The sequence below is a fragment of the Drosophila bipectinata genome, chromosome XL (genome assembly GCF_030179905.1).
Source record: "Drosophila bipectinata strain 14024-0381.07 chromosome XL, DbipHiC1v2, whole genome shotgun sequence".
Lineage (NCBI taxonomy): Eukaryota > Metazoa > Arthropoda > Insecta > Diptera > Drosophilidae > Drosophila > Drosophila bipectinata.
This window is the reverse complement of record NC_091734.1, coordinates 13069456-13092960: the sequence shown is the minus strand read 5'-3', so window position 1 is coordinate 13092960 and position 23505 is coordinate 13069456. Positions and strand designations below refer to the sequence as shown.

Genomic DNA, 23505 nt, shown 5'->3' with positions numbered 1-23505 from the left:
GGTAAAAGCTTGTTTTATTTATCTTGGATTAAAAAATTTGAAAACAATTGGGAAATTAGTTTGGCGGGATTACATGCGCACTTTCCAGCACTGTTGAAAAGTTATCGAAAACAACAGTATGGCAACGCTCTCAGGGAAATTTTCTGGTAATTTAAAAGTATTTTAATCGGTTTCATTAGTGATGTACCAAAATTATCGATAGTTGCCAACGAAAATATTTAAAAAATCGAAGATTCGAGAGGGGATATTTGAGATTAAAGCAGCCAATTTTCAAAGCGGAATACTATCAATACGGGTAACAAAATTTAGCACTGTGGTCAACCTCTATAAACAGAATGCAAAGCCTGTGTAGGACCACAGTGTGACCAAATTGATGCGATATTTGAGGGGAACAAAATAATTGTATCGATAGTTCGATATAAATAAATATTTTCGACATCCCTAGCCTCCATTTTGGCGTCGATTTTCTTCAGTTTCGTGGTTTGTGTTTCTTCTTTCCTCAATTCCAAAACACCAAAGTGAAAAAATATTCAAGTGTGCCGAATACTTATCGAACAAAGTGCCAACGAAAATTGTCGTCAAAAGGCCGCAACATACGGGAGTTTTTCCTCATCTCGTGCTGGTGCTGAGTGAGTGTGAGTGTGAAAGGTATATGCGGAAGCAAGGTGTAGCAAAAGACGAAAAAAAGAGCGTGTGGATGCGTATGTGTATGTGTGTGTGTGTGTGTGTGTGTGCGTAAGTGAAGGAAAGCAGTCGAAAAAAAATGGAATAAAACGAAAGAAATGTCGGGCAAAGCGGCGCAAAAAACGCAATATAGGATACTAAATCGTATATAGTATATGAAAAGCGATTTTAACATTAATATATCGAATAAATAACGCCGCTCTCCCGACGATTTCGTGCCTGCGTGTATGTTCGCTTTTTTTTTTTCACCCCATTTTTTTCTCCTTTTTTTTTTTGCTTGAGAATAATTTTCCAAAGAGTGTGGGAAATTCTTGAAAATTAAAACAAAAATTTTACAATTTTGGATCGAAAATACATATATTTTTTTTAACAATTGCAAAAAAAAAAAAAAAACCGCACCAACACACAGAAAGGCTAGGAAATTGCGTTACACAAGCAAGTGAACAAGTGTACGGGTGTGTGTGAGTGTGTCCGTGAGTGTCGCGTGTCTCTCTCGGCTTCAATAATCTAATAATTTTTTTTTTTCGAGTGTTGCAACCAAGCAAAAAATTAAATATATATGTATAAAAAAAAATAATAAAAAAAAAAAAAAAAGATAAAGCAAAGAAAGCAAAATCGAAAGAAATTTGTTGCAAACAGCAAACAAACACACACACGCGAAATCGAATGCACAGAAACGAACGAACTGCAGTCCACGCCTACGCCTACGCCTGCGTCGACGTCAGCCGCGCTGCCAGCGCACAGTGGAGTTAAGAACTGAATCCGTGAGTACCCCCCTCGAATATCTGTAGAATCTATAATATTATTCATTTGTATTTCATAGCAATATAGGATTGGAAATCGCATATCTTATTCACTTTTTTTTTCTCATTCGGGAGATAATTTGTTGCCAATATGAGTCTCTTAAGGGTTTCCTTTTGAAAGATCGGTCAGCTGTGTGGGTCACACATACACACACACACACTCATACACATTCTTGCACCTGCCTGCCTGTCAGAGAAAGAAAGGTGAGAGTGGGGAACGACCGGAGAAGTGCGTCATGTGGGTTAGAGTTTTCCAAAAAAAAATTAAATTTATTTTAATTATTTTTAATTTTAAAAGCTTAATAAAATAGAATTCTCTTATAAGATTATTTGTTTTTATTTTTTATTATTTTTTTTAACCACTGTATTGTGACTATGGCGACGTGGGGCCCAGAAAGAAAATAAAATTTAAATTAAATAAAGCGAAAAATCGTGCGAAAATGATTTGTGTGTTCCATGCCCTCCATTATAGAGCTCTTCTCATGCTCTTGTTATTGTTGTTCATTGTTGTTGTTGTTGTTTGGTATTATTATCGTTGACCATTATTATTCTGGCTGCAAAGTGCAACGTTTGCACGGCGTGTGACATTGAAATCGACGCCAGCCATCCAGTGTCTACACGAAAAAAAAAAAAAACACAAACAAACAAATAGGCCAGAATCGATGTAGACGCGTGTTCGATTCTCTCCCCCCCCCCCACCATTCCATTATTATTTTATTTATTTTTCTTTGAAATGCGAAAGGAAATTTGATCATTTATTCCCACGGTCCTAGGAAACAGTTACTTTTTCAAAGGAAGGAATCTCACCTTAACAGTAAATATCATTCCTAGCTGAGGTGCAAGGTACAAGCAAGACAGGTAGCTTAAGAGAGTGAGAGAAAGAGCTAGTGTGGGGCGGTGGGCAAGGAGAAAGAGAGTACTAGAGTGGAAGGCGGAAGAGAGCCCAAAGGTTGGAATTGCACGCTATGCGACGGCACGACATCACACCTATTCTATATATACACACATACAGGGTTAGACTTGCACACCCACACATGCCCAGCAACGCCCACGAAACTTTTGCAGGGGCACGAACACGCATACACACGTCCAGAGCCAGAGTTGTCAACTTCCTGGGCACGTGTGCGTGTGTTTCGCGTGGCAACGCGGTTTTAAATTGTCTCAAAAAAATAGATATATATATTATATATATATAGAATCCTAAAAGAAGAAGAGCAGTAAGATTGAAGCCTAGTTGCAGGTCTTTTTCTTCAGCACAGCTGTTTCTCATCCCCATTTTCCTCCTCGCCTTGCCACTGTGTTGGTGTTAGTGTGAGAGTGTTAGTGTGCTCCGGTTTTCCGAGTTTCGTTGGCAACACTTTCCCCCATGTATGTGTGCTGTCCTTCGCCTGCGCATGAAGGATATACAATTCATTCCGATACTTTGTACACAATTTGCACGCCGACCAACGTTCTATCGATTATTCCAATTCGTCATCGCTTCAAATATTTACGAAAAAGTTTCGCCACTTCATGTTAATAATTGAATGTTTGCTTAGCTTTGTTGTCTTAGGCAACCCTGTTTTACAGTAATGTTGGCTTAGAATGGCGATTAAGCTATTGAAATAATCAATTTGTGGACATGTAAGGACATGTTTTGGCGGGAAGCCTGCGCCTGCGACTGACATCATTATAGGAATTGGGGGGGCCCAGTGTTGTAAAGCGTCTGACAGCACTAGTTGCGTCTCAGTAAGCGTCCTGTGCTCCTGTTCGCTCTCTCGGGTACTCTCTGACTGACTAGCTGGCTCTCTCTCTCTCGCTCTCTTAACGTTTCGACTTTTCGCATTCTGGCCGACTTGTGTCAGTCGAATTTGGCCAGCAGCAGACTCAAAATCAATGCGAACTTTTCTCCGCACGCTGCCGTCGTTTTCCACGTTTTCTTCCCCCCCATACAGTTATTCGCATTGTTTTTTTTTTGTTGTTTTTTTTTCTCTTGCATTTTCCTCGATAGTCTGCTTTTGGGCCTAAACCACCATTTTTATATGGAAATATGTGTGTTTATAGACCAAAAATCAGCTGCTGCTCCTGCTGCTGCAAATTACATAATTGTGTGTGTCACGTGCGTTTGACATTTTAGTGTGTTAGTGTGACTGTCGGTGTGTGTGTGCGAGTGTCAAAAAAAAAAAAAAACCAAAAAGAGTGCAAAAATTTGCATTTACTTTGAAAGCTGCCGGTGGGCTGGCTCTTTTTTTTTGTCAATTTTTTTTTGCGTGTGAAAAACTATTAGACTTTGGTAACACTATTCTCTAACAATTAAGTAAGTTTTCTGGCTTTTATAAAATATTTATTAAAAAAAAAAAAATAGAAATAATAACAAGACCTACAAATAGAAATCCCCTCTTATAATCTAAGAAATACCTTCTCCTATCTACAAACTGATACAATCAGCCTTATTTTCTTGTTATTGTTGTTGTTTCCAAACACTTTTTTTTCGAATAATGCCAAAGATTTGAAACTCCCCACCCCCCAGCAGCAGTACTGCCCACCAGTATACCCCAGTCCCCCATCCAGATAAGATTATGATTTTTTTGTTCTTTGAGGTTCTTTGTTGGTTAATTTACTTTATATGGTTTTTTGATATTACCTACCGTTTTCCATTCGTTTTTAGGGCTCTTTCATAGATAATATATAGAAATATAGAAATGACTAAGCGATAATAGAGTCGAGTTGGTTGATCGGTGGAGCTAGATGGTCTTGAAAGAGTTCTTTGTTTAATCGGTTATAATGGTGGATATACTATAGATACTTGTACTAGAGATCCTTAACTAATAACTAGCTAACTAATATACAAATCCTTTCTACTACACTAAAATAGGTAATTTTATTCCTTATTTTAATGGATTACTTTATAGATTATATGATTTTTAAAGAGGAATTACTAAGATATCTATAGATCCCAAAGTTTCTTGAGGAAAGTTACTTAAATATATTAATTTTTTGGGTTTTTTTAATCGATTACTTATGGATTCCTGGGTTTTTTTGCTAAAACTTACTAAATATAAAATTTTCCTATTTTTAATGGATTACTTTAAAGATCATACAATTTTTATAGAGGAGCTACTAAAATACCTATAGATACCAGGGTTTCTTGAGGAAAAATACCCAAATATACCAATTTTTTCCTCTATTTTGAATCGATTTCTTATAGATTCCTGGGTTTTTAGGAAAAAGTAACCAAAATATACCATTTTTTCCTTTTTTTAATCGATAACATTATAGATCATAATATTGTTTTTAAGAAATTACTAAAAAAATAAACAATTTTTCTCATTTTTTTAATTTTTTTTAATCGATTATCCTATAGATTCCAAGATTTTGGGGAAAGTATCTAAAATTCATTTATTTCTTTATCTTTTATCGATTACCCTAAAGATCTACATGTGATAAATCGATTACTAATCGATCATTTTAGCTATCTGAGTAAAAGCTCCCAAATTTTTCAAGAAAGGACCTAAAATCTTTCTAAGATTTCAATAAAAAAGAAAGTACTTTCTTTGTGTGTGTGTGTGTGTGGGGCGCGTGTATCAATAAATAAAGAGGAGCCAACTAAAAATACGTGTGAAAAGCACGCGAAAATAGCCGGCAAAGAGCACTAAAGCAACAACAGCAACAACAATAAGAGAAATTTAAATAAAGAAAAGAGCGAGAGAGAGGTGAAGAAAAAAAGAAAATTATGACGCGCAAAGGCGGCGGCTCGATGTGCCCCGCCTCCTTTTGCCAAAAATAATCCCCATTGGCGACATTTCTTTTTTTTTTGAGAGGGGGGAATGGGTAACAGAATAGGAAGAAAGGAGAAGGGGAGGGAGAGGTCAAAGGGGCAGCAACGACAGCTCCATTTTAAATTCAATTAGAAAAACTCAAGGGAATCGAACTGCCAATAGTTGTAAAGAAGAAAATTGGAATACAATTGAAACACTGAGAGAAAATGTTAAAAAAAATAAATAAAATTAATATTAATTAATTACTATTTCTAATTATTTATTTAATAATTAAAAAAATTCGTTCTGGCAGAAGAGCGAGCGACCATAAGAAGAGCAAGAGCCAAGAGAGAGAAGCGAGAGTGGGAGAGTGTGAGCTGTCGTCACCCGTTAGCTTTCTCTCAGTCCCCCGTCCTGGACCCCCCCACTGCCCACATCACACGCCATACCCCACACGCCTCCCCACCTCCTGGCCTGTTTGTTCTGCCAAAATGTTTGCCTTGACGCTTTTAACCTTGATGGATTCGCATTTGTGGGCGTTTTTTGGGTGGTTTGCAAAAAAAAAAAATACCATGAGTGGGTGGGGGGTGGTGGAGCAATGTTTGCTGCTGAACTTTCATAGCATACTTTCTGGAGTGTGGTCACTAATACTAGCGCACACCCTTTGCCATCTCATTGATTTTCCTTTTTCTTGATTTTGTTGTGTATTTAGTCTTGTATTTTTCTTCCTCTTTATATTTTTATTTTTTTGGGTTGCCTAGCAGCCCCCCTCCCTTTTATGGCCCTTTATAGATCGATAATTTATATAGCCAGTATCAGAACAGCATCAAGGATGGCTTTGGCTCTTAAAAGCCAAGTATTATTATTTAAATTCCTTGGTAGATTCCAATTATGGCCAAGTTAATTTCAATTTGGCTAAAATTCCATACAAATATCCCTTGGCCAAGAAACGTTAATTACCGAATTGGGGCTAGCTTTGTGCGAATTAACTTGTTCCAAACACGCAATTTCACTTAGTTAGTCCCCGGCTAGGCGGCGACCTTCGACCTCTCTCTTCCTCTCTCTCTCTCTTTTATTTTTTTTTTTTTGGTCAAAAGTTTGAATGAGCTAATTGAATGAATGGAAATGAGCTTAGTGGGTAATATTAGGGAGGTTCGGTGGGGGTTTTTGGAAATTGGAGAACCTTTGCGACGCTGCGGCATTTCGGTTTTTGTGGGTCAAATGGCGGCGTCAGTCGCATGACGACAGCGACGAAGCGTCCTCGTTGTCATCGTCGGTATGTCGCCATAGAACAGTCCCCCCCCACTCTCTTCAATGCTAACGGTGCTCTCTCTTACCGCTCTATCTCTCTCTCTTGCTAGCCAAAAGAGTTGCCAAGCTAGGAGTTCGAGTCTAATTTTAAAAAGCTAAAAAATTAAGTTTTAAAAAAAAAAAAAAAAAAACTAAGTAAAACTTTAATATCCTTTTTAAGGCTGTGTCCTTAGAGCATTTTCATTTTAGTACTTGTCGTCCTTTTATTGTCCTTAAATTTATTGCATGCAGTTTGTTCGACTTGCGTGGTGGCGAGTCATAAATTTTTTTAGATCCCCCCCCCGCCTCTCCCCCCCGCCTCTCGTCCTTTGGCGTTGTCCTTTTGGTGTCAGCGAGAGAGTGGGAGAGAGAGAGAGAGAACACTTGCCTGACTTGCCTTTACCGTTGATCTATTTAAAATTAAATGGTGTCATTGTCAGGCGGCGGTATGCAGGCCATCTCTTTCTCTTGCAGTTGCTTTTCTTCTTCTTCTTCTTTTTTATTGAAAGGACACTTAATCAAAGGATGGCAGGAAAGGACTTGTTGTGTGGCAAACTAATTGAATTGTTTTTAAAGGCCAATTAAAGTTTTAAAGTCCAAAGGAGACTAGAACGAGGTTAGAGGTTAGGGGGGGGCTTGTAATTTCCAAATAGGTCAATCAAAGTTTTGGGCCACGCCCTAGCCTTAGCCCCTGAATTTCTGACTAATGCATTTGCAATTACTTTTGGCTCTCCCTCCATATCTCTCTCTCTCTCTTGAACTGACCTAAGCTTTTTTTTTGTTTTTGTGGTTTTCCCAGCTGACCCGCAGCTAACTGTCTCGCTCTGGCCCTCCAAACCGCCCCATCCATCGCCCTGTCTCTGTCTTTGATTAACATCTGTTTGTGAATTACGAGGCAATTTATTTTGTTGACACAGAGAAGGAGCCAAGGAGGAGAGGAGAGGAGAGTAAGAGAAGTGCATTAGTCAACCCTTGCCTCCTTTCTCTGAACTCGCGCCTCCTTTGTCGATCTCGCTCTCTCCTTTGCCATTTAGCTTCAATTTACTGCAATTTACACACACACACACACACACACTCACAGAGTTTTCAGGTAAATCGAATTAACTTGGCTAAGAGTCAGTCATTACAGGCATGGGGGGGGGGGCTCTTGTTTGTTAAATTAATTTAAAATTGAAAATAGATCTAATTAAGAGTGCACACTCTCATCATAACTAACTGTTTTACTTTTCTTTCCTAATTGCAGGCCATCCTGTTCTGGCATTTTTGAAGCGCTGCCAATAAGAGAGAGAAAAGAGAACTTCCGCAAAAAATACAAAAAAATAAGCGCATTTCTAATGTTGTGCAATTTAGAAAAAAAGCTTTAAAAAAAAAAATCATTTAACTTTATGTGTGTATGGATGAGTCAGCAATAACAGCCAAAAAAAATTAAAAAAAAAACCACGTGACGTGCCAATAAAAAAATTAAAAAATTCTAAACCAAAAAATCTAATTTATTTATAATAATATATCATTTTTTTACAGCTAATTGAACAATTACAATCTTTGGTGTGTGTTAAAAATAAAGTTAATTAACCAAAAAAAAAAGAAACTAAAAAATAATTCCGAGAGAATCAAAAAATAAAATCAAATACAAAAGAAAAGAAAAACAACAACAAAAAAAAACAAAACGAAAAACAGGGAAGAATAAGGGAGGAGGAGACAAAAAGTATTGCATACATTGAGGCGTGCATGCCAATGGCCGTGCTTTGCAGCGGAAAAGAGCACCTGGAGCAGCCACAGAAGAAGCCAAAAAATACAAAAGCAACAAATAAACAGGATCACAAGGATACAGAGCAATAGAATACACTTGAAAAAAATAATTAAATATAACTAAAATAGCTAAAATAAACGCGTTGTTTTTGTTTTTTTTTTTTGAAATCGCTGGGCATATAAACTCAACCTTAACCACTACTCTGTCCCCCCCTTTCTTCTCTTGGTCCGCCACCATCCTACCAATAATACGATTAATTAAAATTAAAATTAATTAAAATTACACCCCGACCAACACAATATACACAACACTGGAAGAAAAAAAGTCTAGAACAACAAAATAAAAGGATAAAAGCAGCAGAAGAAGAAGAAGAAGAAGCAGGAGTCGAGAGGCAGCGGCAGGAAGTAGAAGAGCAGCGTCACCATGAGCGGTCGTCCAAGAACTTCCTCCTTCGCTGAGGGCAATAAACAGTCGCCGAGTCTGGTCCTGGGAGGCGTCAAAACATGCAGTGAGTACTCTTAACTCTCTCTTAGTCTCTCTTTTAAGATCATTTAGGATAAGATTTGCGGTAAAATAAAAATTAAGAAAAGCTCTTTATAAAGGCTATATCTCTTTTGTTAGAGAACCGATTTTAAAGTGGATTACTTTAAAAGATTTCTGGATATATTCCCCATCATTCTGGATCAAAATCCTGCTCTAAAATATTTTTTCAAAATTTCGTCCTTTTTTTCTGAGGATACCCACCAAGACCTCCTTATCATGGCCGATTTCTTTCCGATTCTCAATTAGCTACGAATTTGAGTGAAATTTGGCGATAAATTTCCAAACCCTCCACCTCCCCCTCCTTATCCAAAATGGAGCAGGATGGCTGGAAATCGATTTGCGAGGTCAGCCCGAAAGTGTGCTACTGCATACAGGCGCAGGCAGGCAGAGAGACGAAAAGATGCAATCCGATGCATGGGAAGTTCAAGGTCAGCGCGAGAAATGCAAAAGCCGTTTCCGCTTAACGGTATCTCTCAACTGATAAGATGTCTTGGCTTTCTTTTAAAGCTTCTAGCTGCCATTGATTAGTTTTTTTTAGTTATTAATTATAATAATTATTAGTAATTTTGAAGGGTATTAGATTTTAATTTTTTTTTTTTATTTTTTACTATTACTTTGATTTTTTTTTTTTTGCGAAATATATTCCCTTTTTATTATCAGCTCTCCTCTACCTAGTGTCTGTCCACCTGTGCGCTGCCTGCCCCCCACACACCTCCCCCCACATCTTTCTCTATTTTTCTCGCTTGCTCTCCCAAGTCAATCGATTTGTAGCCACACACACACACACACACAGAGAGCACCGCTCTCACCCACCAGTGGGGCCCATTTTCACCACAGTCGTATGTTCTGACCGCTCTCTTGTTTTGGGGGGGTTTCGCCGCACATAAGGTGGCTCTCTCGCCGCTATTCGCCGCATTTGCCGCTGCATACAGCTTGGTTTGGCTGTGTATGAGTGCGGGAGAGTGTGCCTGTGCCGTTTTTTGTTTTATTCATTTGTGATTTTTTTTTTTTTTGGTTGGCTTTAATTTTTTGTTTTTTTTTTCGTGAATTCCGCAGCGAAAAAGGCAAATTTTTAAGTAGTAGCATACGAAATTCGTGGCGAGAAGAACGCCGAAGAAATAAAAACACGCGGCATCTAAAAAATAGTGTTTTTAAAAAATCGCAAAAAAAAAAAAATTAAAAGAAAAATTCGAAAAAGGAAAAACTTTCAATTTGCCGCTTGTGAGAAGTAGTGCTGCTCCCGCTGCGCTGCTGTTGCTGCTGCTGCCGCTCGGCCAGCGCCTCTGCCCCCTGCCGTTCAGTTCGATTTGAGATTTGTTCGCTGCGAGTTGAGTTCTCTTCGCCGCTCTTCGCTTCAAAATTGTAAATTTTACAAAAAATTAATTTCAAAAATTCTAAAAAACTTTAAACAAAAATTTCGAAAAAATATTAAGCCAAAAAAAAAGCTTTTTTTTTGTACTTGTGTATGTGTGTGTGTGTGTACTGCTGCAGTTGACAGCGCAGCAACTGCTAAGCAGACAGCGGCTGTGCAGCCGAAAGTATTCTTGGATTTTGTGTTTTTTTTTTTTAAATTTATTTTTTAGACAAAAAAAAAAATAACAAAGAAGAAGAAGGTCAGTCAGCCAGCCAGCAAAAGTCGAAAATAAAAAAAAAAACTTCATTGCGCTTCTCTGTTGCTGCTGTTACTGCCGTCGACGCTGACGGCAACAGCGACTGCGACAGTGGCGTCGACGTCGACGTCGTCGCCGTTGCCCAGCGTATTTTTGTTCTTTCGCCTTTACTGCTGGCTTCTCAAAGGGATGAGCATGTGGATTAATCGCGGTTCCCTAATGGAAGGTAAAAAAAACGAAATTTCAATTAAAAAAAATTAAAATTAACTAAAAAAAAAAAAAACTAAATGTAATTACTGTGTAATTAATTCACTAAAAATAATACACTCTCACTAAGCAGAAATAGACTTTCTCTTTCTCATTCTCATCTCACGTGTACTCTCTTTACTTTTGAAAAAAGAAGCAGAAGATGCTCCTCTCTTACTCCAATTATCTCTTAAATTTGTAATGATCAGAAATAGATCCTCTTAAGATGAAAGGATCTCTTTATTTCAAAAGATCTTTTTTTTATTTTTTCAAGTGTATAGTATTCTGATTCATTGATCAAGGTGCTTTTAATCATTAATTGTTTAATTGGAATGCATTTTTAAATCCAACTGTCCCTCGTCATAGACACCCACTCACCACCCACTTGGCTTACTTTTCCCCACCTGAATGCGATATCTCTCTCTCTCTCTTTCTTTCACCTTCATTCACGGTATAAACTTTGTTTATGCGGCGGAGAGTTTGTGTATTTTGGTTGCACTTGACTTAATTGGGGCTTTTGGGTTTATTTGTTTATTTGCAAATCATAAATGGCACTACATAAGCTAAATAAACAAAGAGAAGCCGGGATCAGTACTATACACTGAAAAAAATCATAACTTTTTTAAAAAAATATTTATTTTTCCTTCAAATCTAAGCTTTTTTCAAAAGCCTAAAATTGTCTTTAATTTGTAAAATTATTTTCAAAACATCCCTTTTTTCTCAGTGTAATTTCAATGAGGATCGTGCGTTCTCAGCTCTGCTTGCCTTGGCAGCGCTGCGTCATCGGCGTCCGGCGTAAACAAGATAATGACCCACATAGAAAAGAAGGAGGGGTGGCGGGAGGGTGGTGCATGGGTTGCTGCCCTGGGGTGCTCAAGAGGGGCAAGAAAAGGGGTGGTGCATTCCAAGCGGTAAAGCAAGCGGCGCACATGCAGCTCTATGACTTTTCTTTCTCTGTTCTCATAAATATTTATGTAATTCGTATATTTTTATTTATAATTTATAATTCTTTTTTTTTGTCTTATAAATATTTGTGTGTATTTATTTTCACAATCGGACGAATGACCCCCAAAACGTGTGTGTACATTTGTGCGTGCACTTGGCGTTGTTCCAAATCCACAATCCATAATTTATCAATGCAATTACACCCCCGGGGGGGTACACATATACCATATACTCTATAAAAAATCTTAACGATCCCCCAAAAATAATATCGAGCAAGGGCAGAGACCTCTAGAAATGTTTTAAAATTTTAAACAAACATGTGTTTTAATGCCAAGAAAACCACCTGAAAAGATTTCTTGATTAACTTACCTTAGTTAGTTGTTCTTAGTTTTTAACTAATTTAAATTTTAATTCTACTATTGTTTTTATTTTAAAATCAAATATTAGGTTTATTTACTCACTCTGTGTCTATGTATATATGTATAAAATAGCAATCGTTTTATTTCCGCCTAGGCTGTCAAAATTCTGTACAAAATCCTTCGTTTTATATTCCACACCCATACGCCGCCGTACAAAACGGCAACGCTTTCAAATCCATCGAATCGCGACCATATAATCGAGATAGGAACTCCATAATCTGCCGATCCGTTACAATCCGATATATCGATAATCGAGGACACGCGATCTATTGTCGCGTGAATCCCGTTAAAATATCGACTAACAGGAAACTAGTTAAACAGACCACGCAGCGGGATGTGAGACTCAAAGGAGTCGCCCAAGAGGGCGTCTCGAAGCCACCGACGGATAAGCAGCATATGGACAGGCAGTTTGTTCAATCCGTGAATAGTTAGTCTATATAATCTACTATAATTAATCTTAATTTTAAATATTTGATTGTGATTTAATAACTAATTTAATCTTTTTTTTTCTTCTCTTTTTAGGTAAGTTTTGAAAGATAATGTTAATATTTTAAGATCATAGTTGTGGTAAGCGAAAGTCTAAGCATTATTTTTTCAATATTATGGTTTAGTGTGACCAAACTATAAGAAAAAGCTTCTTATAGCTATAGAAAGAAGAATCTTAATAAATTAATCCATTTATAGGGTAAAGTAAAATATATTATTTTAAAAAAAATTACTTAAGCTATAAAGTTATGTTTTCCTTATTTAACTGCCATTGCGATAGATCGTTATCGATAGATCTATCGATTAAACACACTTAAGAATTGGGGACCTCTACACGAGATCATATATTTATTAAAAAAAGGAACCTTTGCACTACATTAGTGAGATAAACTAAAGAGTTTTTAATAAATAATTATCTTAAACCACCCTTCTTATAATTTAAGTAGCTTTTTTAAATACTTAATATAAAAAAAAAGAAAGAAATTGAAAGAAATTTTTTGAAATTTGGGTCACACTTGAAAATGTGCTGATTTTGTTTATTTTCTTCTTCTTTGCGGGGGAGACCTTGGATTGCATACTTTTGGGCTGAGCGCTTTAATCGAACGGTACCTTCTTCATTTTCGGGGGTGCGCCTTTGCTCGATTACTGATTAACGGTTAACCACTCCTCCCCAATCGGCCTCCCACCAGCCACCCACCAGCCAGCTTGCTTGAATTTATGCTGCCTTGCGTACGTGTGTGTGTGTGAGTGTGTTGAGTCATCGGCGCGGATGACTCTCTCGGGTTTGTTGTGTCTTCGCGTCTCTCGGTCTGTCTGCGTCGCGTCGCTCTTTGTCGGTGTTACCTAATTTTTTTTTGCATAAGCCAACACGCGAGATTCCGATGCAGGCCCACATACACACACACTGACATAAGCTCACCTGTGTGTCACACACACACACGCATTCAAATGAGCTTTCTGACGACTAGAAATTCTTTTGCGCCCGCGCTCTCTCTCTCTGTCTTTCTCTCTCACTCCATGTGGGGATCCATTTTGCGGTTCTTCGCCCCGTTCAATGCTCCGATACTAGCACAGTGTTGGTCAAGACAATAGGAGTTTTTGTGCCATGTCAAATAATTAGTGTTGAAAAACTATAAAGTTTAAAAAAAAAAAATCAATTTAATTAATAAATATTAATAGAAAATCGAATTAAATTAATGCAGAGGTCACCTAGATTGGTGTCCATTTGTGTGGCCCAAGCATTTGGGGCGCCAGCGTCGCTGTCGCTGCTCTGCCGTCGGCAATGTGGATGTGGATTTTGATGCGATGGCGATGCTTCGACTCGCTCACTCGCGTTGAATCCATCGAGCAGGCGCGTCGTACTCTCCTCTCCGTACCGTTCCGATTCGCCTCGTTCCCCCCGGCGGCTCTATTTACTTTTTATCAGTAAAAAAAAATAAATAAAAAAATCTAAAATATATATGTATACATAACAACAAAAAAAAAGCTGTGCAAGCGAAACAAAAGTGAAACAAATTCGTGACGCGCTTGATTATTTCTTCTTCTATTTAATTTGTTTTCTTGTTGTTATTGTTATTTTTTTTTTTTTGTGTCAACAGTGCAGTGTAATGTGTCGATCCCCCTCTATCCTATAAAAATCGAAATCAATATGCATTGAAATCAAAATCAATTGTTGCCCAACAACGACGACACCATTAACCAAAAAAATAGACCTTAAAATTCCCATACAAATCACGATTAATTGAAGTTTCATGAAATTGTGAAATCTTTTTTTTTTCGGTTTTTTATTTATTTATTTCTCTCCTGATTTTGCAATTTAAAGTTGCGAGTTAATGGTTTAACCCCCACGCACTCTGTTGATGATGGTTCGCGGGGGAAATCTATTAATACCAGAAGAATGTTCTAGAAAGCTATTCGGCTCTCTTTCTTCAATATTTTCCAAATATTTTTCGGGTTTTTAATTCAAGAATGAAATGCATCTTTACTATAATCTTAATATTAAGAAGCAACAGATAGCGACGAAAGCTAAAAAAAAAAAAAGAAGAAAAAAATTCATCAATGGAAAAGTTTTTGCAATATCCCCATCTCGTTCTCCCCCCCAGTTAGCCCCCCTCTCTCTCTCTCCGTCTTTCACTCCAAAGCGGCACAACAAGTGGCGAAGGCAAAGCGGCGTCGTCTTCAAACCAGTTTTCCCTGTCGTTGTTGTTGTTGTTGTTATTGTTGCTTGTGTCTTTTACTGTACACTTGAAATAAAAAAAAAAATTAGTATTATTAGTTGGCTAATTAAAGTTTATGAAGGCTGTTTTTATGGTTATTTTTTATGAACTTAACATTTGAAAGTCAGTTTTGGGCTTGCTTTTGGTTGAAAAAGCATGCTTTTTGCTTGGGTTTTTAAAAAAGCATGCTTTTTGAAGCCATTTATGACTTTTTGGTTAAAATTTGTTGCTTTTTGCATCAAAATTCGGTTGGTTTTTTAAAAAAAGCATGCTTTTTGAAACAAATTTTCTTTAAAAGCATGCTTTTTGCAAAATTCTTCAGGTTTTTTTGAGAAAAGCATGCTTTTTGCAACAACTTCTTGCTTTTTATACGAAATATCTTGGTTTTTGCAACAATTTTGTTGCTTTTCCCAAAAAAGCATGCTTCTTGAAACAATTTATCTACAAAAGCATGCTTTTTGAAACATTCTGTTTGATTTTTTTTTTAGAAAATCATGCTTTTTGGAACAATTTTTGCTTCAACAATCGAATCTTGCTTTTTGCAACCATTTTGATGCTTTTTTTTTTTAAAAGCATGCTTTTTGCAACATTTGTATTACTTGTTTTTATTAGAAAAGCATGCTTTTTGGAGGCATTTCTTGCTTTTTACACAAAATCTCGTGCTTTTTGCCCAAAATGGTCCTGCTTTTATAAAAAGCAGTGGCTTTTTGAGACAATTTCTTCTCAAAAGCATGCTTTTTTAAAGAAAGTGTTGCTTTTTTCCACTTTTTGAGTCAGTTACCTTACTTTTTAGTAAAATATGTGATTGGGTAGTATTTTTTCGCAGTGTATTTGTTACTGTTGCTGCTGCGTCTGCGCGCTAATTGGTGTTGGTGGCTCTTTCTCCCTCCCGCCCCCCTTTGAATCCCCCCCTGGGGCCGATCCGCATTTGCTTTTATGGGCAAAAGTTCTTCAATGAGCACCGAGGAGGGTAGTGGGGTGGAGCAGGGGCTGTGGCAATAGGGGGGCGCTGCAGTACGTGCATCCAATTCCTTATTGGCGACAATGTTGAAATATGTGCCTGCTCCAAACAAACACTAGCAGTCAAGTTATTAGTTACAATTAAGAGGGAAATTAGTTGGAAAATTTTAAAGAAAATATTTCTATATTTGTAAATTAATATTTAATATTATTTTTTTTTTAATAATTATTATTTAAGTGATTCTATTGTTGTGACCACAATTGTCTTTGGTGATGGCTTGCTTGGGCCAAAAGTGAATTATTCATGTTTGCTGCTGCTGCTGGCTGTCGCTGCTGCTGCTGCCAGTGGAAAATTCCCAAAAAAAATTCGCATGAACTGTGCCGACTTGCTCCTCCCTCCCGGGCCTCCCGCCACCTCCCAGACCACACCAGACCGCCAGACCATGCTCCTTCACCTCCTCCTTCGGTGTTTCTCTTTGCCGGCTTCTTCGTCGAGTGGTGGGGGCCCCAAAGGCAAAATGTCGGAGTCGAAGAGTCACAGAGTCAGTTGGCTTGGTTTGTTCAATGTTTTAGATACTCTCACAAAGGGTATACTTGAATAAGGGTATATTTTTTATTTTTTTTTGTAAATTTTTATTTACATTTTTTTTATAATTCATGACTTAAATTTTAATATATATTGTTTTTTAAATTTGAAAAAAGTGTATACTCAAATTCGTCTTGCTTTTTCTTATTATTTTTTTTATGTATTTTTTTTTTTCATTTTTTAAAAATAGCACAGACGTAGAAATATTTGCACACACATATTTCAATGCTCGCGAGTGTGTGTGTTTCTGAAGCATTTGCTAATTTTCTTCGTTTGTTTCGTTATATTTTATTTTTTTTATTTTTTGCCATTTTTGTTGCCCCCCCAGCCCTTCTTTTTTTTTGGATGCCCCCCCTCTATTGTCTTTGTTTTCTTTGCAAGAGATGATCACTTTTCTTTCTCTACTAGAGCCGCCTTTCTCCCTCTTTCTTTTAGTCTTTCTTCTGCCATTCTTCAATTCTTCGCTCTGTTTTTTGGCTCTTGCGGCTCACCCACGCCTTTAAATGTGTCAATGGTTCAAGGCAGGCTGCCCGAGAATAATAAATAAGAAAAAAAAGAATAAGAATAAGAAAAATCGAGACACCAGGAGAGCTTTTCCCATCGAAAGCTCCCACTTCAAGGAGCTTTGCTTTCGTCAAGCCTTTGGTTTTTGGGGGCCGAACTGCATGACGCGTGCAATCCTCAAAAAAAAAAAAAAAAAAAAAAACCAAAATATAAACAAACAAAAAATAATATAAACAAAATTCTTAAAAAAGTATACATACATCGGTCTTTAGACACCGCCCCCTATAGTATAGTATTTTTATTGGTTATCAGAACATGAATAAAAATATATATATTTTTACAGACAAGCCAGCTCACGTTTTGGGCTTGTGCTCGGATTTTTTTCAAAAAAAATCTGAATCGATCTTGTTTGATGCAGTTGTTGCTGCTTTTTTTTTTTAATCTTTAGAGATAGTCCCGTCTCGCTCTAAAGAGACTAGATCAGCTGACTAGCTTAAAAAAAAATAATAATTAAGTCTTTCCACGAATTAGGTTTTAAATACAAATTCTTGAATAATTATTCTAAAATGATTTCCAGTTTTTTTTTTTTTTTTAATTTAATGACGCTTAATGATGACGCGTTTGGAATGCCAAAAGTCGGAATTAAAGTGCTCCCGGTGATTTCTCACGCCCATTTTTGGCTTTCAGCTCATTTTTGGTAACCAGAAATGAATTTTTAAAAAAAAAAACCAATTCGAAATAAAGGCAATGGAACAAAAAAAAAAAAAACCAGTGCAACCTCATAAATACCTGTTCCAAAAACACTGCGTTTCATAACTGCAATGATAGGTATTTTAAAGTATTTGAAGACTTCCGGTCGTGGGAATATTACAATTTTATAAACAATTAACAATTGTAGTAATTAATAAAAAAAACTACAAACCCATCCCATCCCAAATAGATAAGATATTCGACCTAGTTACTCAATTATTGAATGAGGTCAGTGATTTTATATGATTTGTAAAAAAAAAAAATATATACAAAAGATACGAAAACAATCCCATTTCAAATAAAAAAAATATATATATATCTGCTGACGTTGTCACTCAGTGGGGTGGTGGTGTTATCGTTTTTCTTTTTTTTTTAAATCGATTTGCAATAAAAATAATATATACAATATATATAATAATGACAAAAACAAAGCACATTCAGGATGATGATACGGAATTGAAATCGACTGGAATTGAAAAGAGAAGGGAAATGAAATAATATTAAAATAAAGAAACACACATTCTCGACGTAAACAACTCAGTTGGATACAAAAAATGCAAAAAAAAAGAAAAAAAACCAAAGAAGCCACACGACTTCGAGGAGGGTAATGATAATAAAAGTTTGACAACAGCACGCGCTGTTTCAGTTCCATTCGTTTCTATAGTAGTGTTCGAAATTGCTTGTATTTTTTTTTTTTTTTTTTCTGTTGAATAAAAATCAATTAAATGACATTTTTTTAAAAATGCTTTCTATTCATACTCTTCCTTATTGCAATTACCTTGTATAGGGAATTATCTCGCAAAGATACCTCAATGATTGGATCTGTCATCGAAACTAATCTATTAATTGAGTTCTACACTGGATGGTAATGTCAATTAAGGGGTGGTTGGGTGTACAGAGGGTGTTGCCCCGATACCGATATGCTATTGCTGTTGTTCCGCCCGATTTCACGGAAATTCCAAGCGCAACACACGAACAAAAAAATGCACTTAATTTATGCAAGAATGTGGAAATGGCAGAAAAGCATTCGCTTTTTTTTGTAGCCTCCTGGAAATCTCTCCTGGTTAGGGGAGGGGAAACATCTAATAGAGTTTTATTCGATATATATACTATATGTTGTATATATTTTTGTAGTATTGTGGCCTCAAGTGCTTTTAACCTTTGCGGTTGTCGTTACAACTTTGGAGGTGTTTGATGTTCTTTTGTTGGCGAGGCCAGTAAACCACATCGCAAAAACCTGTTGTTTGTTGGTGTCGAGCTATACCAACTCCAATAACCGCCAACACCTACCCGTCACCTGCCCTCCCCCCAAAATTGGCAAGGCCGATTATCGACCGCTGGCCGAAGGCTGCGAAGAAAAAGCAAACAACAAAGTTGAAGAAAAAAAAAAACAAAAAAAAAACCAAAAACCGTTTAGAAAGTTACCACCAACTCTGCAATAGAGTAAAGTTGCCTTGATTGATTTGTATTGTGGCTTCCCCCACCCCCCTCCTACAGGTTAATGTCCAGATTGGCCTTCAAATCATTTTCTTTTGCCATCCCTAGTTGTGTTCCATTCCAAATCGTTCCTAAGCACTTAGCGTCGCTTGGTTAGGGCGCCAATTAATCGATCAACAATCGAGTTGGTGTCCAAAAATAGACTGAAAGTTGATTTTAATGCCTCTTTAAATATTTATCACTTGACTATTGGCTATTTTTAATGCAAATTTGAAATGCAGGCAGGCAGGCAGGTAGGTAGGAGGCAGGCGTTTAATCAGCGGCGCGTGGCGCGGTCTAACGAAATTATCGCATGACCAAACTAAATCGCAAATCTGCGACTTTTCACCGTTCGCCAAAACTTTCCAGTCTACTGAACAACAATGTGAATCGGAACACGAATCGTTCCTCATCTTTACTTCTTCTTCCTCTTTCCCCCCCCTCTATTTTTGCGCAATTAGCAAGCGAAGGAGATGCGCAATTAGCACATATCTAGCACTCTACTAGTATTACCGTCCCTCTTCATCATATTTGCGTGCAAATTTAATTAGCAAACGGCCGGAAAGAGACGGCCAGAGTGTGTGTGTGTGTGTGTTATGGAGTTAACGGGGGAAGTGCTAGAGATGGACCAAACTCTTTTGTGCATTCCATCGATTATTCCATCGATTATAAAAGAAAGACAACTTTTCCACTGTTGATCGATCGGCAATTAGCACTCTGGCTTATTTTGTTATTTATATGTCAGATTCATTTTCCGCCTTTGCCCGGACATTGTACTGCCATTGTATCAATTTATGCAAATATTATTCGAGCACTTAGCGCGGGTTCATCGATAATCCGCACATCACGTGCTATCCCCAAAAACGCCCCCGACTTTCAATATACCTATAGGGTCTCTTGTCTGGTTTCAACCGACCCCGAACTGGCTTCCAAGCTTCGGAGAGTGCAGGCATACTGAGGACCATCCATAAGTGGGTCTGGGGTTTGTCTGGAAAAGTCTTATCGCTTACTAGTGTCGACTGTCTGTCCCAGATACCAAATACAAAAAAAAAAAAAACTGTTTATGTGGATCATGTTGTGTAAACGAGGTTAGAGTTTTGAGTTTTAAGTTCAAAAATTATACAAAAAAAAAAAAAAAGGTGTCAAGATTAGAGTTACCACTTTTAATCCACTGACCTTTGTAATAAGTTCTCTGGTACCGTTTCTTTGAAGAAACTGAAAGAAGAGAGAAGAAAAGCTAAGAAAACGCAAACTTCAGCATCGCCTGACGTAAAAGCAGTCACGCATTGCGTCATTGTAAGTGGAGAGTGGTGGGAGAGTAGTAAGAGCTTTTCTCTCTCTTCGATAGAGAGAGAGAGCGAGCGGAAGAGAGAAGTTGGCGGCTTTTTCTTCCGATTAATGTTTCGATTGTTGTTGTTATTGTTGTTGTTGATGACACATGCTTTAATAATTTAGTGGGTAGTGAAGGTGTGTGTGTGGGGGGAGACAGACCCCTAAATAAATAAAACACTGCGAGAGAGAGAGAGAGAGAGAGTGGGGTGTTCTAAAAATAAAACCCCCCCAAAAAAATTGGTAAACTTTTGTGGTGCAAGCGACCTCTTTTGGTGCGTTATTTCTATGGGATTTCTATGGGAAAATCTCATTTTAAACATGTTTCCGTTTAATAATAATTGTTGGCCATAATAATAATCATTCACCAAATTGGCTGATGCAATTCATTGATGGTTTTACGTACAAATTCATCAAACAAGCCAGCAAAAAAAAATAATAAAAAAAAAGAAGGCTTTTGGCTTTTTAGCCAACAGGTTGAAGGGAGTTCGCTGTCTTACTTTTTTGCGTTTCTGTTTTGTTTCAAGCTTCGTGGCTTTAATAAGCTCCGATTTATATGGTAGATATATATATATTTTGTTTTTGGGGGACAACCCAAGTACTTGGAAGTCAAAATTTAGTCAGCGTTGAGTTTTTATTTTATTTTATTAATTGGGGGGGTATACACTAACAACCATCTGGTGACTAAGCTTAACTCTTTAAAGACAAAGACTTATGTTTTTTGATGAGTAATCTTGAGGGGGTTTTCTTTCTTAAAACCCTTTAGACAGGACAGGATGTCCAGACTTGGAAACTAAAGCCCCCAAAATAATGCTAAAAATATACTATATTATAATATGCTGATTCATTTTGTTTTTGTTTTTCTTTATGAAAATGTATTATCAGCTTTGAAGACTTTCCCATAAAATTCCCAACTAGAATAAATAAACAAATGGGTGTATATTTTGTAATTGTTATCAATGTAAGGTTTTTCCTTTTATTTTTCTGTTTATTATTTGTTTACATTGAGACAGCCCCAAGACAGCGAAAATATGTAATTATGATAATCAAGTAAAGTGAAAAATCAACAAAAACAGGGTTCGAAACAAAGGACACTTCACTTGGCAACTGAAACCCTTAATTTTAGAGCTAAAATGATTCTTATCAGCCTTTAAACTTTAATCGTGACTAAAAATTATTATTAGGGGGGGCACCATAAAGATATGGCGATATACAACGTATGTGATGGTACCCTGTTTCATTCCATATTCCATTTCATACAGCCTGTTTCCTGTACAAAGTTCAAAAAAGCCATATAGAGCCAGTATATTTTTTTTTAATATTATTTTTGATTAATTAGGCAATTTTGCATTTTGGATGATAAGATTATGAAAAAGTACTAGACGTCGGCGTGAATTGTGGTTTTTTTTTTGTATTTTATGTGGGGGGATAGGCACGTGTTACCAACTTGACATTCAACTTTACTAGTCATGTTTTTTTTTTTTTAGTAAAATTTTTTAAATTGCGTTTTAATCACATTTATTCGATTATAGAGAAAGATGCAAATTGATTTCAAGAGTCGAAAGTCTCAATTGTGAACCGAATAATCTCGCAGTTTCTTTGTTTCCCACACAAAGTCTCAACCCTCCCCCCCCCAACTGTCACGTTGGCTGTCATATAAGTGGGTTAAATAATTATCATATAATTGCCGCTCTAATGACAAAAACAAACAAACACATCCCTGATTTGCCTAATCTTCTTCTATACCACCCAATATATTTATTGTTTTTATTATACAAATATACAAATATTAGTGATGTGCGATTATTATATATATTTTCTGTATTATGCGATATATATTTACTATTTCCTATCGCGAATTATCGCATAAGACGTAGTTTTCTAGATTCCTTTGTTTGTTACCCCCTAAAATCGGAGAGTGGGTGGGTGGTGGTGGGTTGTTAGTAATCGCGTGTTGGCTTTGCCACCTTCCTTACATTCTTTTTTTTTTCTACAATTTTCCACTGCTGGCGCCTCTTTTTTTTTTTTTTTTTTTTTTTTTTGGCTTTTTGCCATTTTTTTTTCTCTTTTTTTGTTGTATTTTCCTTTGTTGTGGATGTTTCCATTGTCTTTGCCTTTCTGTTTATCGATTTTCTTGCAAAAAAAACAAAGGAAAATGCATACAATCAGGGTATGGTAACACTGGCAGAAAATTCCAGATAAAATTTTATTACATTTTCTTGTTAAATTATGAGATTAGTTAACCGTTTAAAGATTAAAATCGGGTTATGTGTTTTTTTGGCAGCCACTTGGAACTATATACCTTAGATTATCGTTATCGTTATCGTTATCGCTAAAATCGAAGCTTGTTTTCGGCCTGAAGTGGTGTAATGGTGTGTGTCATGGGTTAATTGCCCTGGTCAGCTCTAATTATTGATTGGGTCGGAGTCGGTCATTAGCAGCTGGCGACTGAAGAGCCCGATAACAATAAACAAGCTGCCATTTTAATGGAAATATATATATATATATATATAGAAGATAATACCCCCCCTGGGTTAGACTCCTTTGTCTTTCGAGTCCTTGGCAAATATAGTTGGTGAAAATGTCCTGCGGCTAGTCCAAATGAAATGCAAATAGTTTGTAGATTCTCTAGCAACCACTTTCCCTTTTCTTCGCACTAATGACCCACAGATGGCGCTGTAGATGCTGTAGTGCAGGCAACAGCAGCAGCAACAGGCGGTGGAACAGTGGAAACCCCTGGGAATGAAACACCTACAAGTGGCTTGTCTTTTTTCAATTTATTTTTAGCTCTGTCTGTTGGTCTCTCTGTTCTAAATTTTTTTTTTTTTTTGCAATTTCACTTTCTATGGGGCACGGCGCATTTATTTATTTTTAGTTATATATTTTTTTTTTTTTTCAAATCAGTTCGATCTAGCCATTAGCCTAGACCCCAAAAAATAAAAAAACATAATAGAAACGAATGGGATTATATTGCGCTTTTTGGAAGCGACATTTCTGGAAACAAGAAGATCAATAATTCTGAAAATAGACCAAAAAAAAAAACCACATGCGCCTTGAGGCAATTACAACGTTAATACCACAACACGGAAAATGTGTGGAAAATACGGAAAATGTCAGGTCGCATTATTGACGACATGCAAGTTCAAGTCCAAGAACAACGTCTTGGGGTCT

The 23505-nt window shown here is 36.9% G+C and overlaps 1 protein-coding gene across 7 annotated transcripts in view; it reads left to right on the top strand.

Moving 5' to 3' along the window:
* Positions 1-393: 393 nt before the first annotated feature.
* Positions 394-23505, top strand: part of LOC108124038 (protein kinase shaggy) — a 46599-nt gene continuing 23487 nt past the window's right edge. Inside the window, exons 1-2 of one of the 7 annotated variants that reach the window (XM_070278577.1) lie at positions 394-480; positions 8036-8772. In XM_070278577.1, coding sequence (XP_070134678.1) covers positions 8688-8772 — 85 coding nt within the window. In that variant the 5' untranslated portion in view covers positions 394-480; positions 8036-8687. Of the gene's footprint in view, positions 649-8035; positions 8773-10530; positions 10644-12125; positions 12455-14012; positions 14118-23505 lie in introns of those variants that run through there. The other 6 variants (XM_070278573.1, XM_070278572.1, XM_017239540.3 and 3 more) reach the window with 6 other exon arrangements.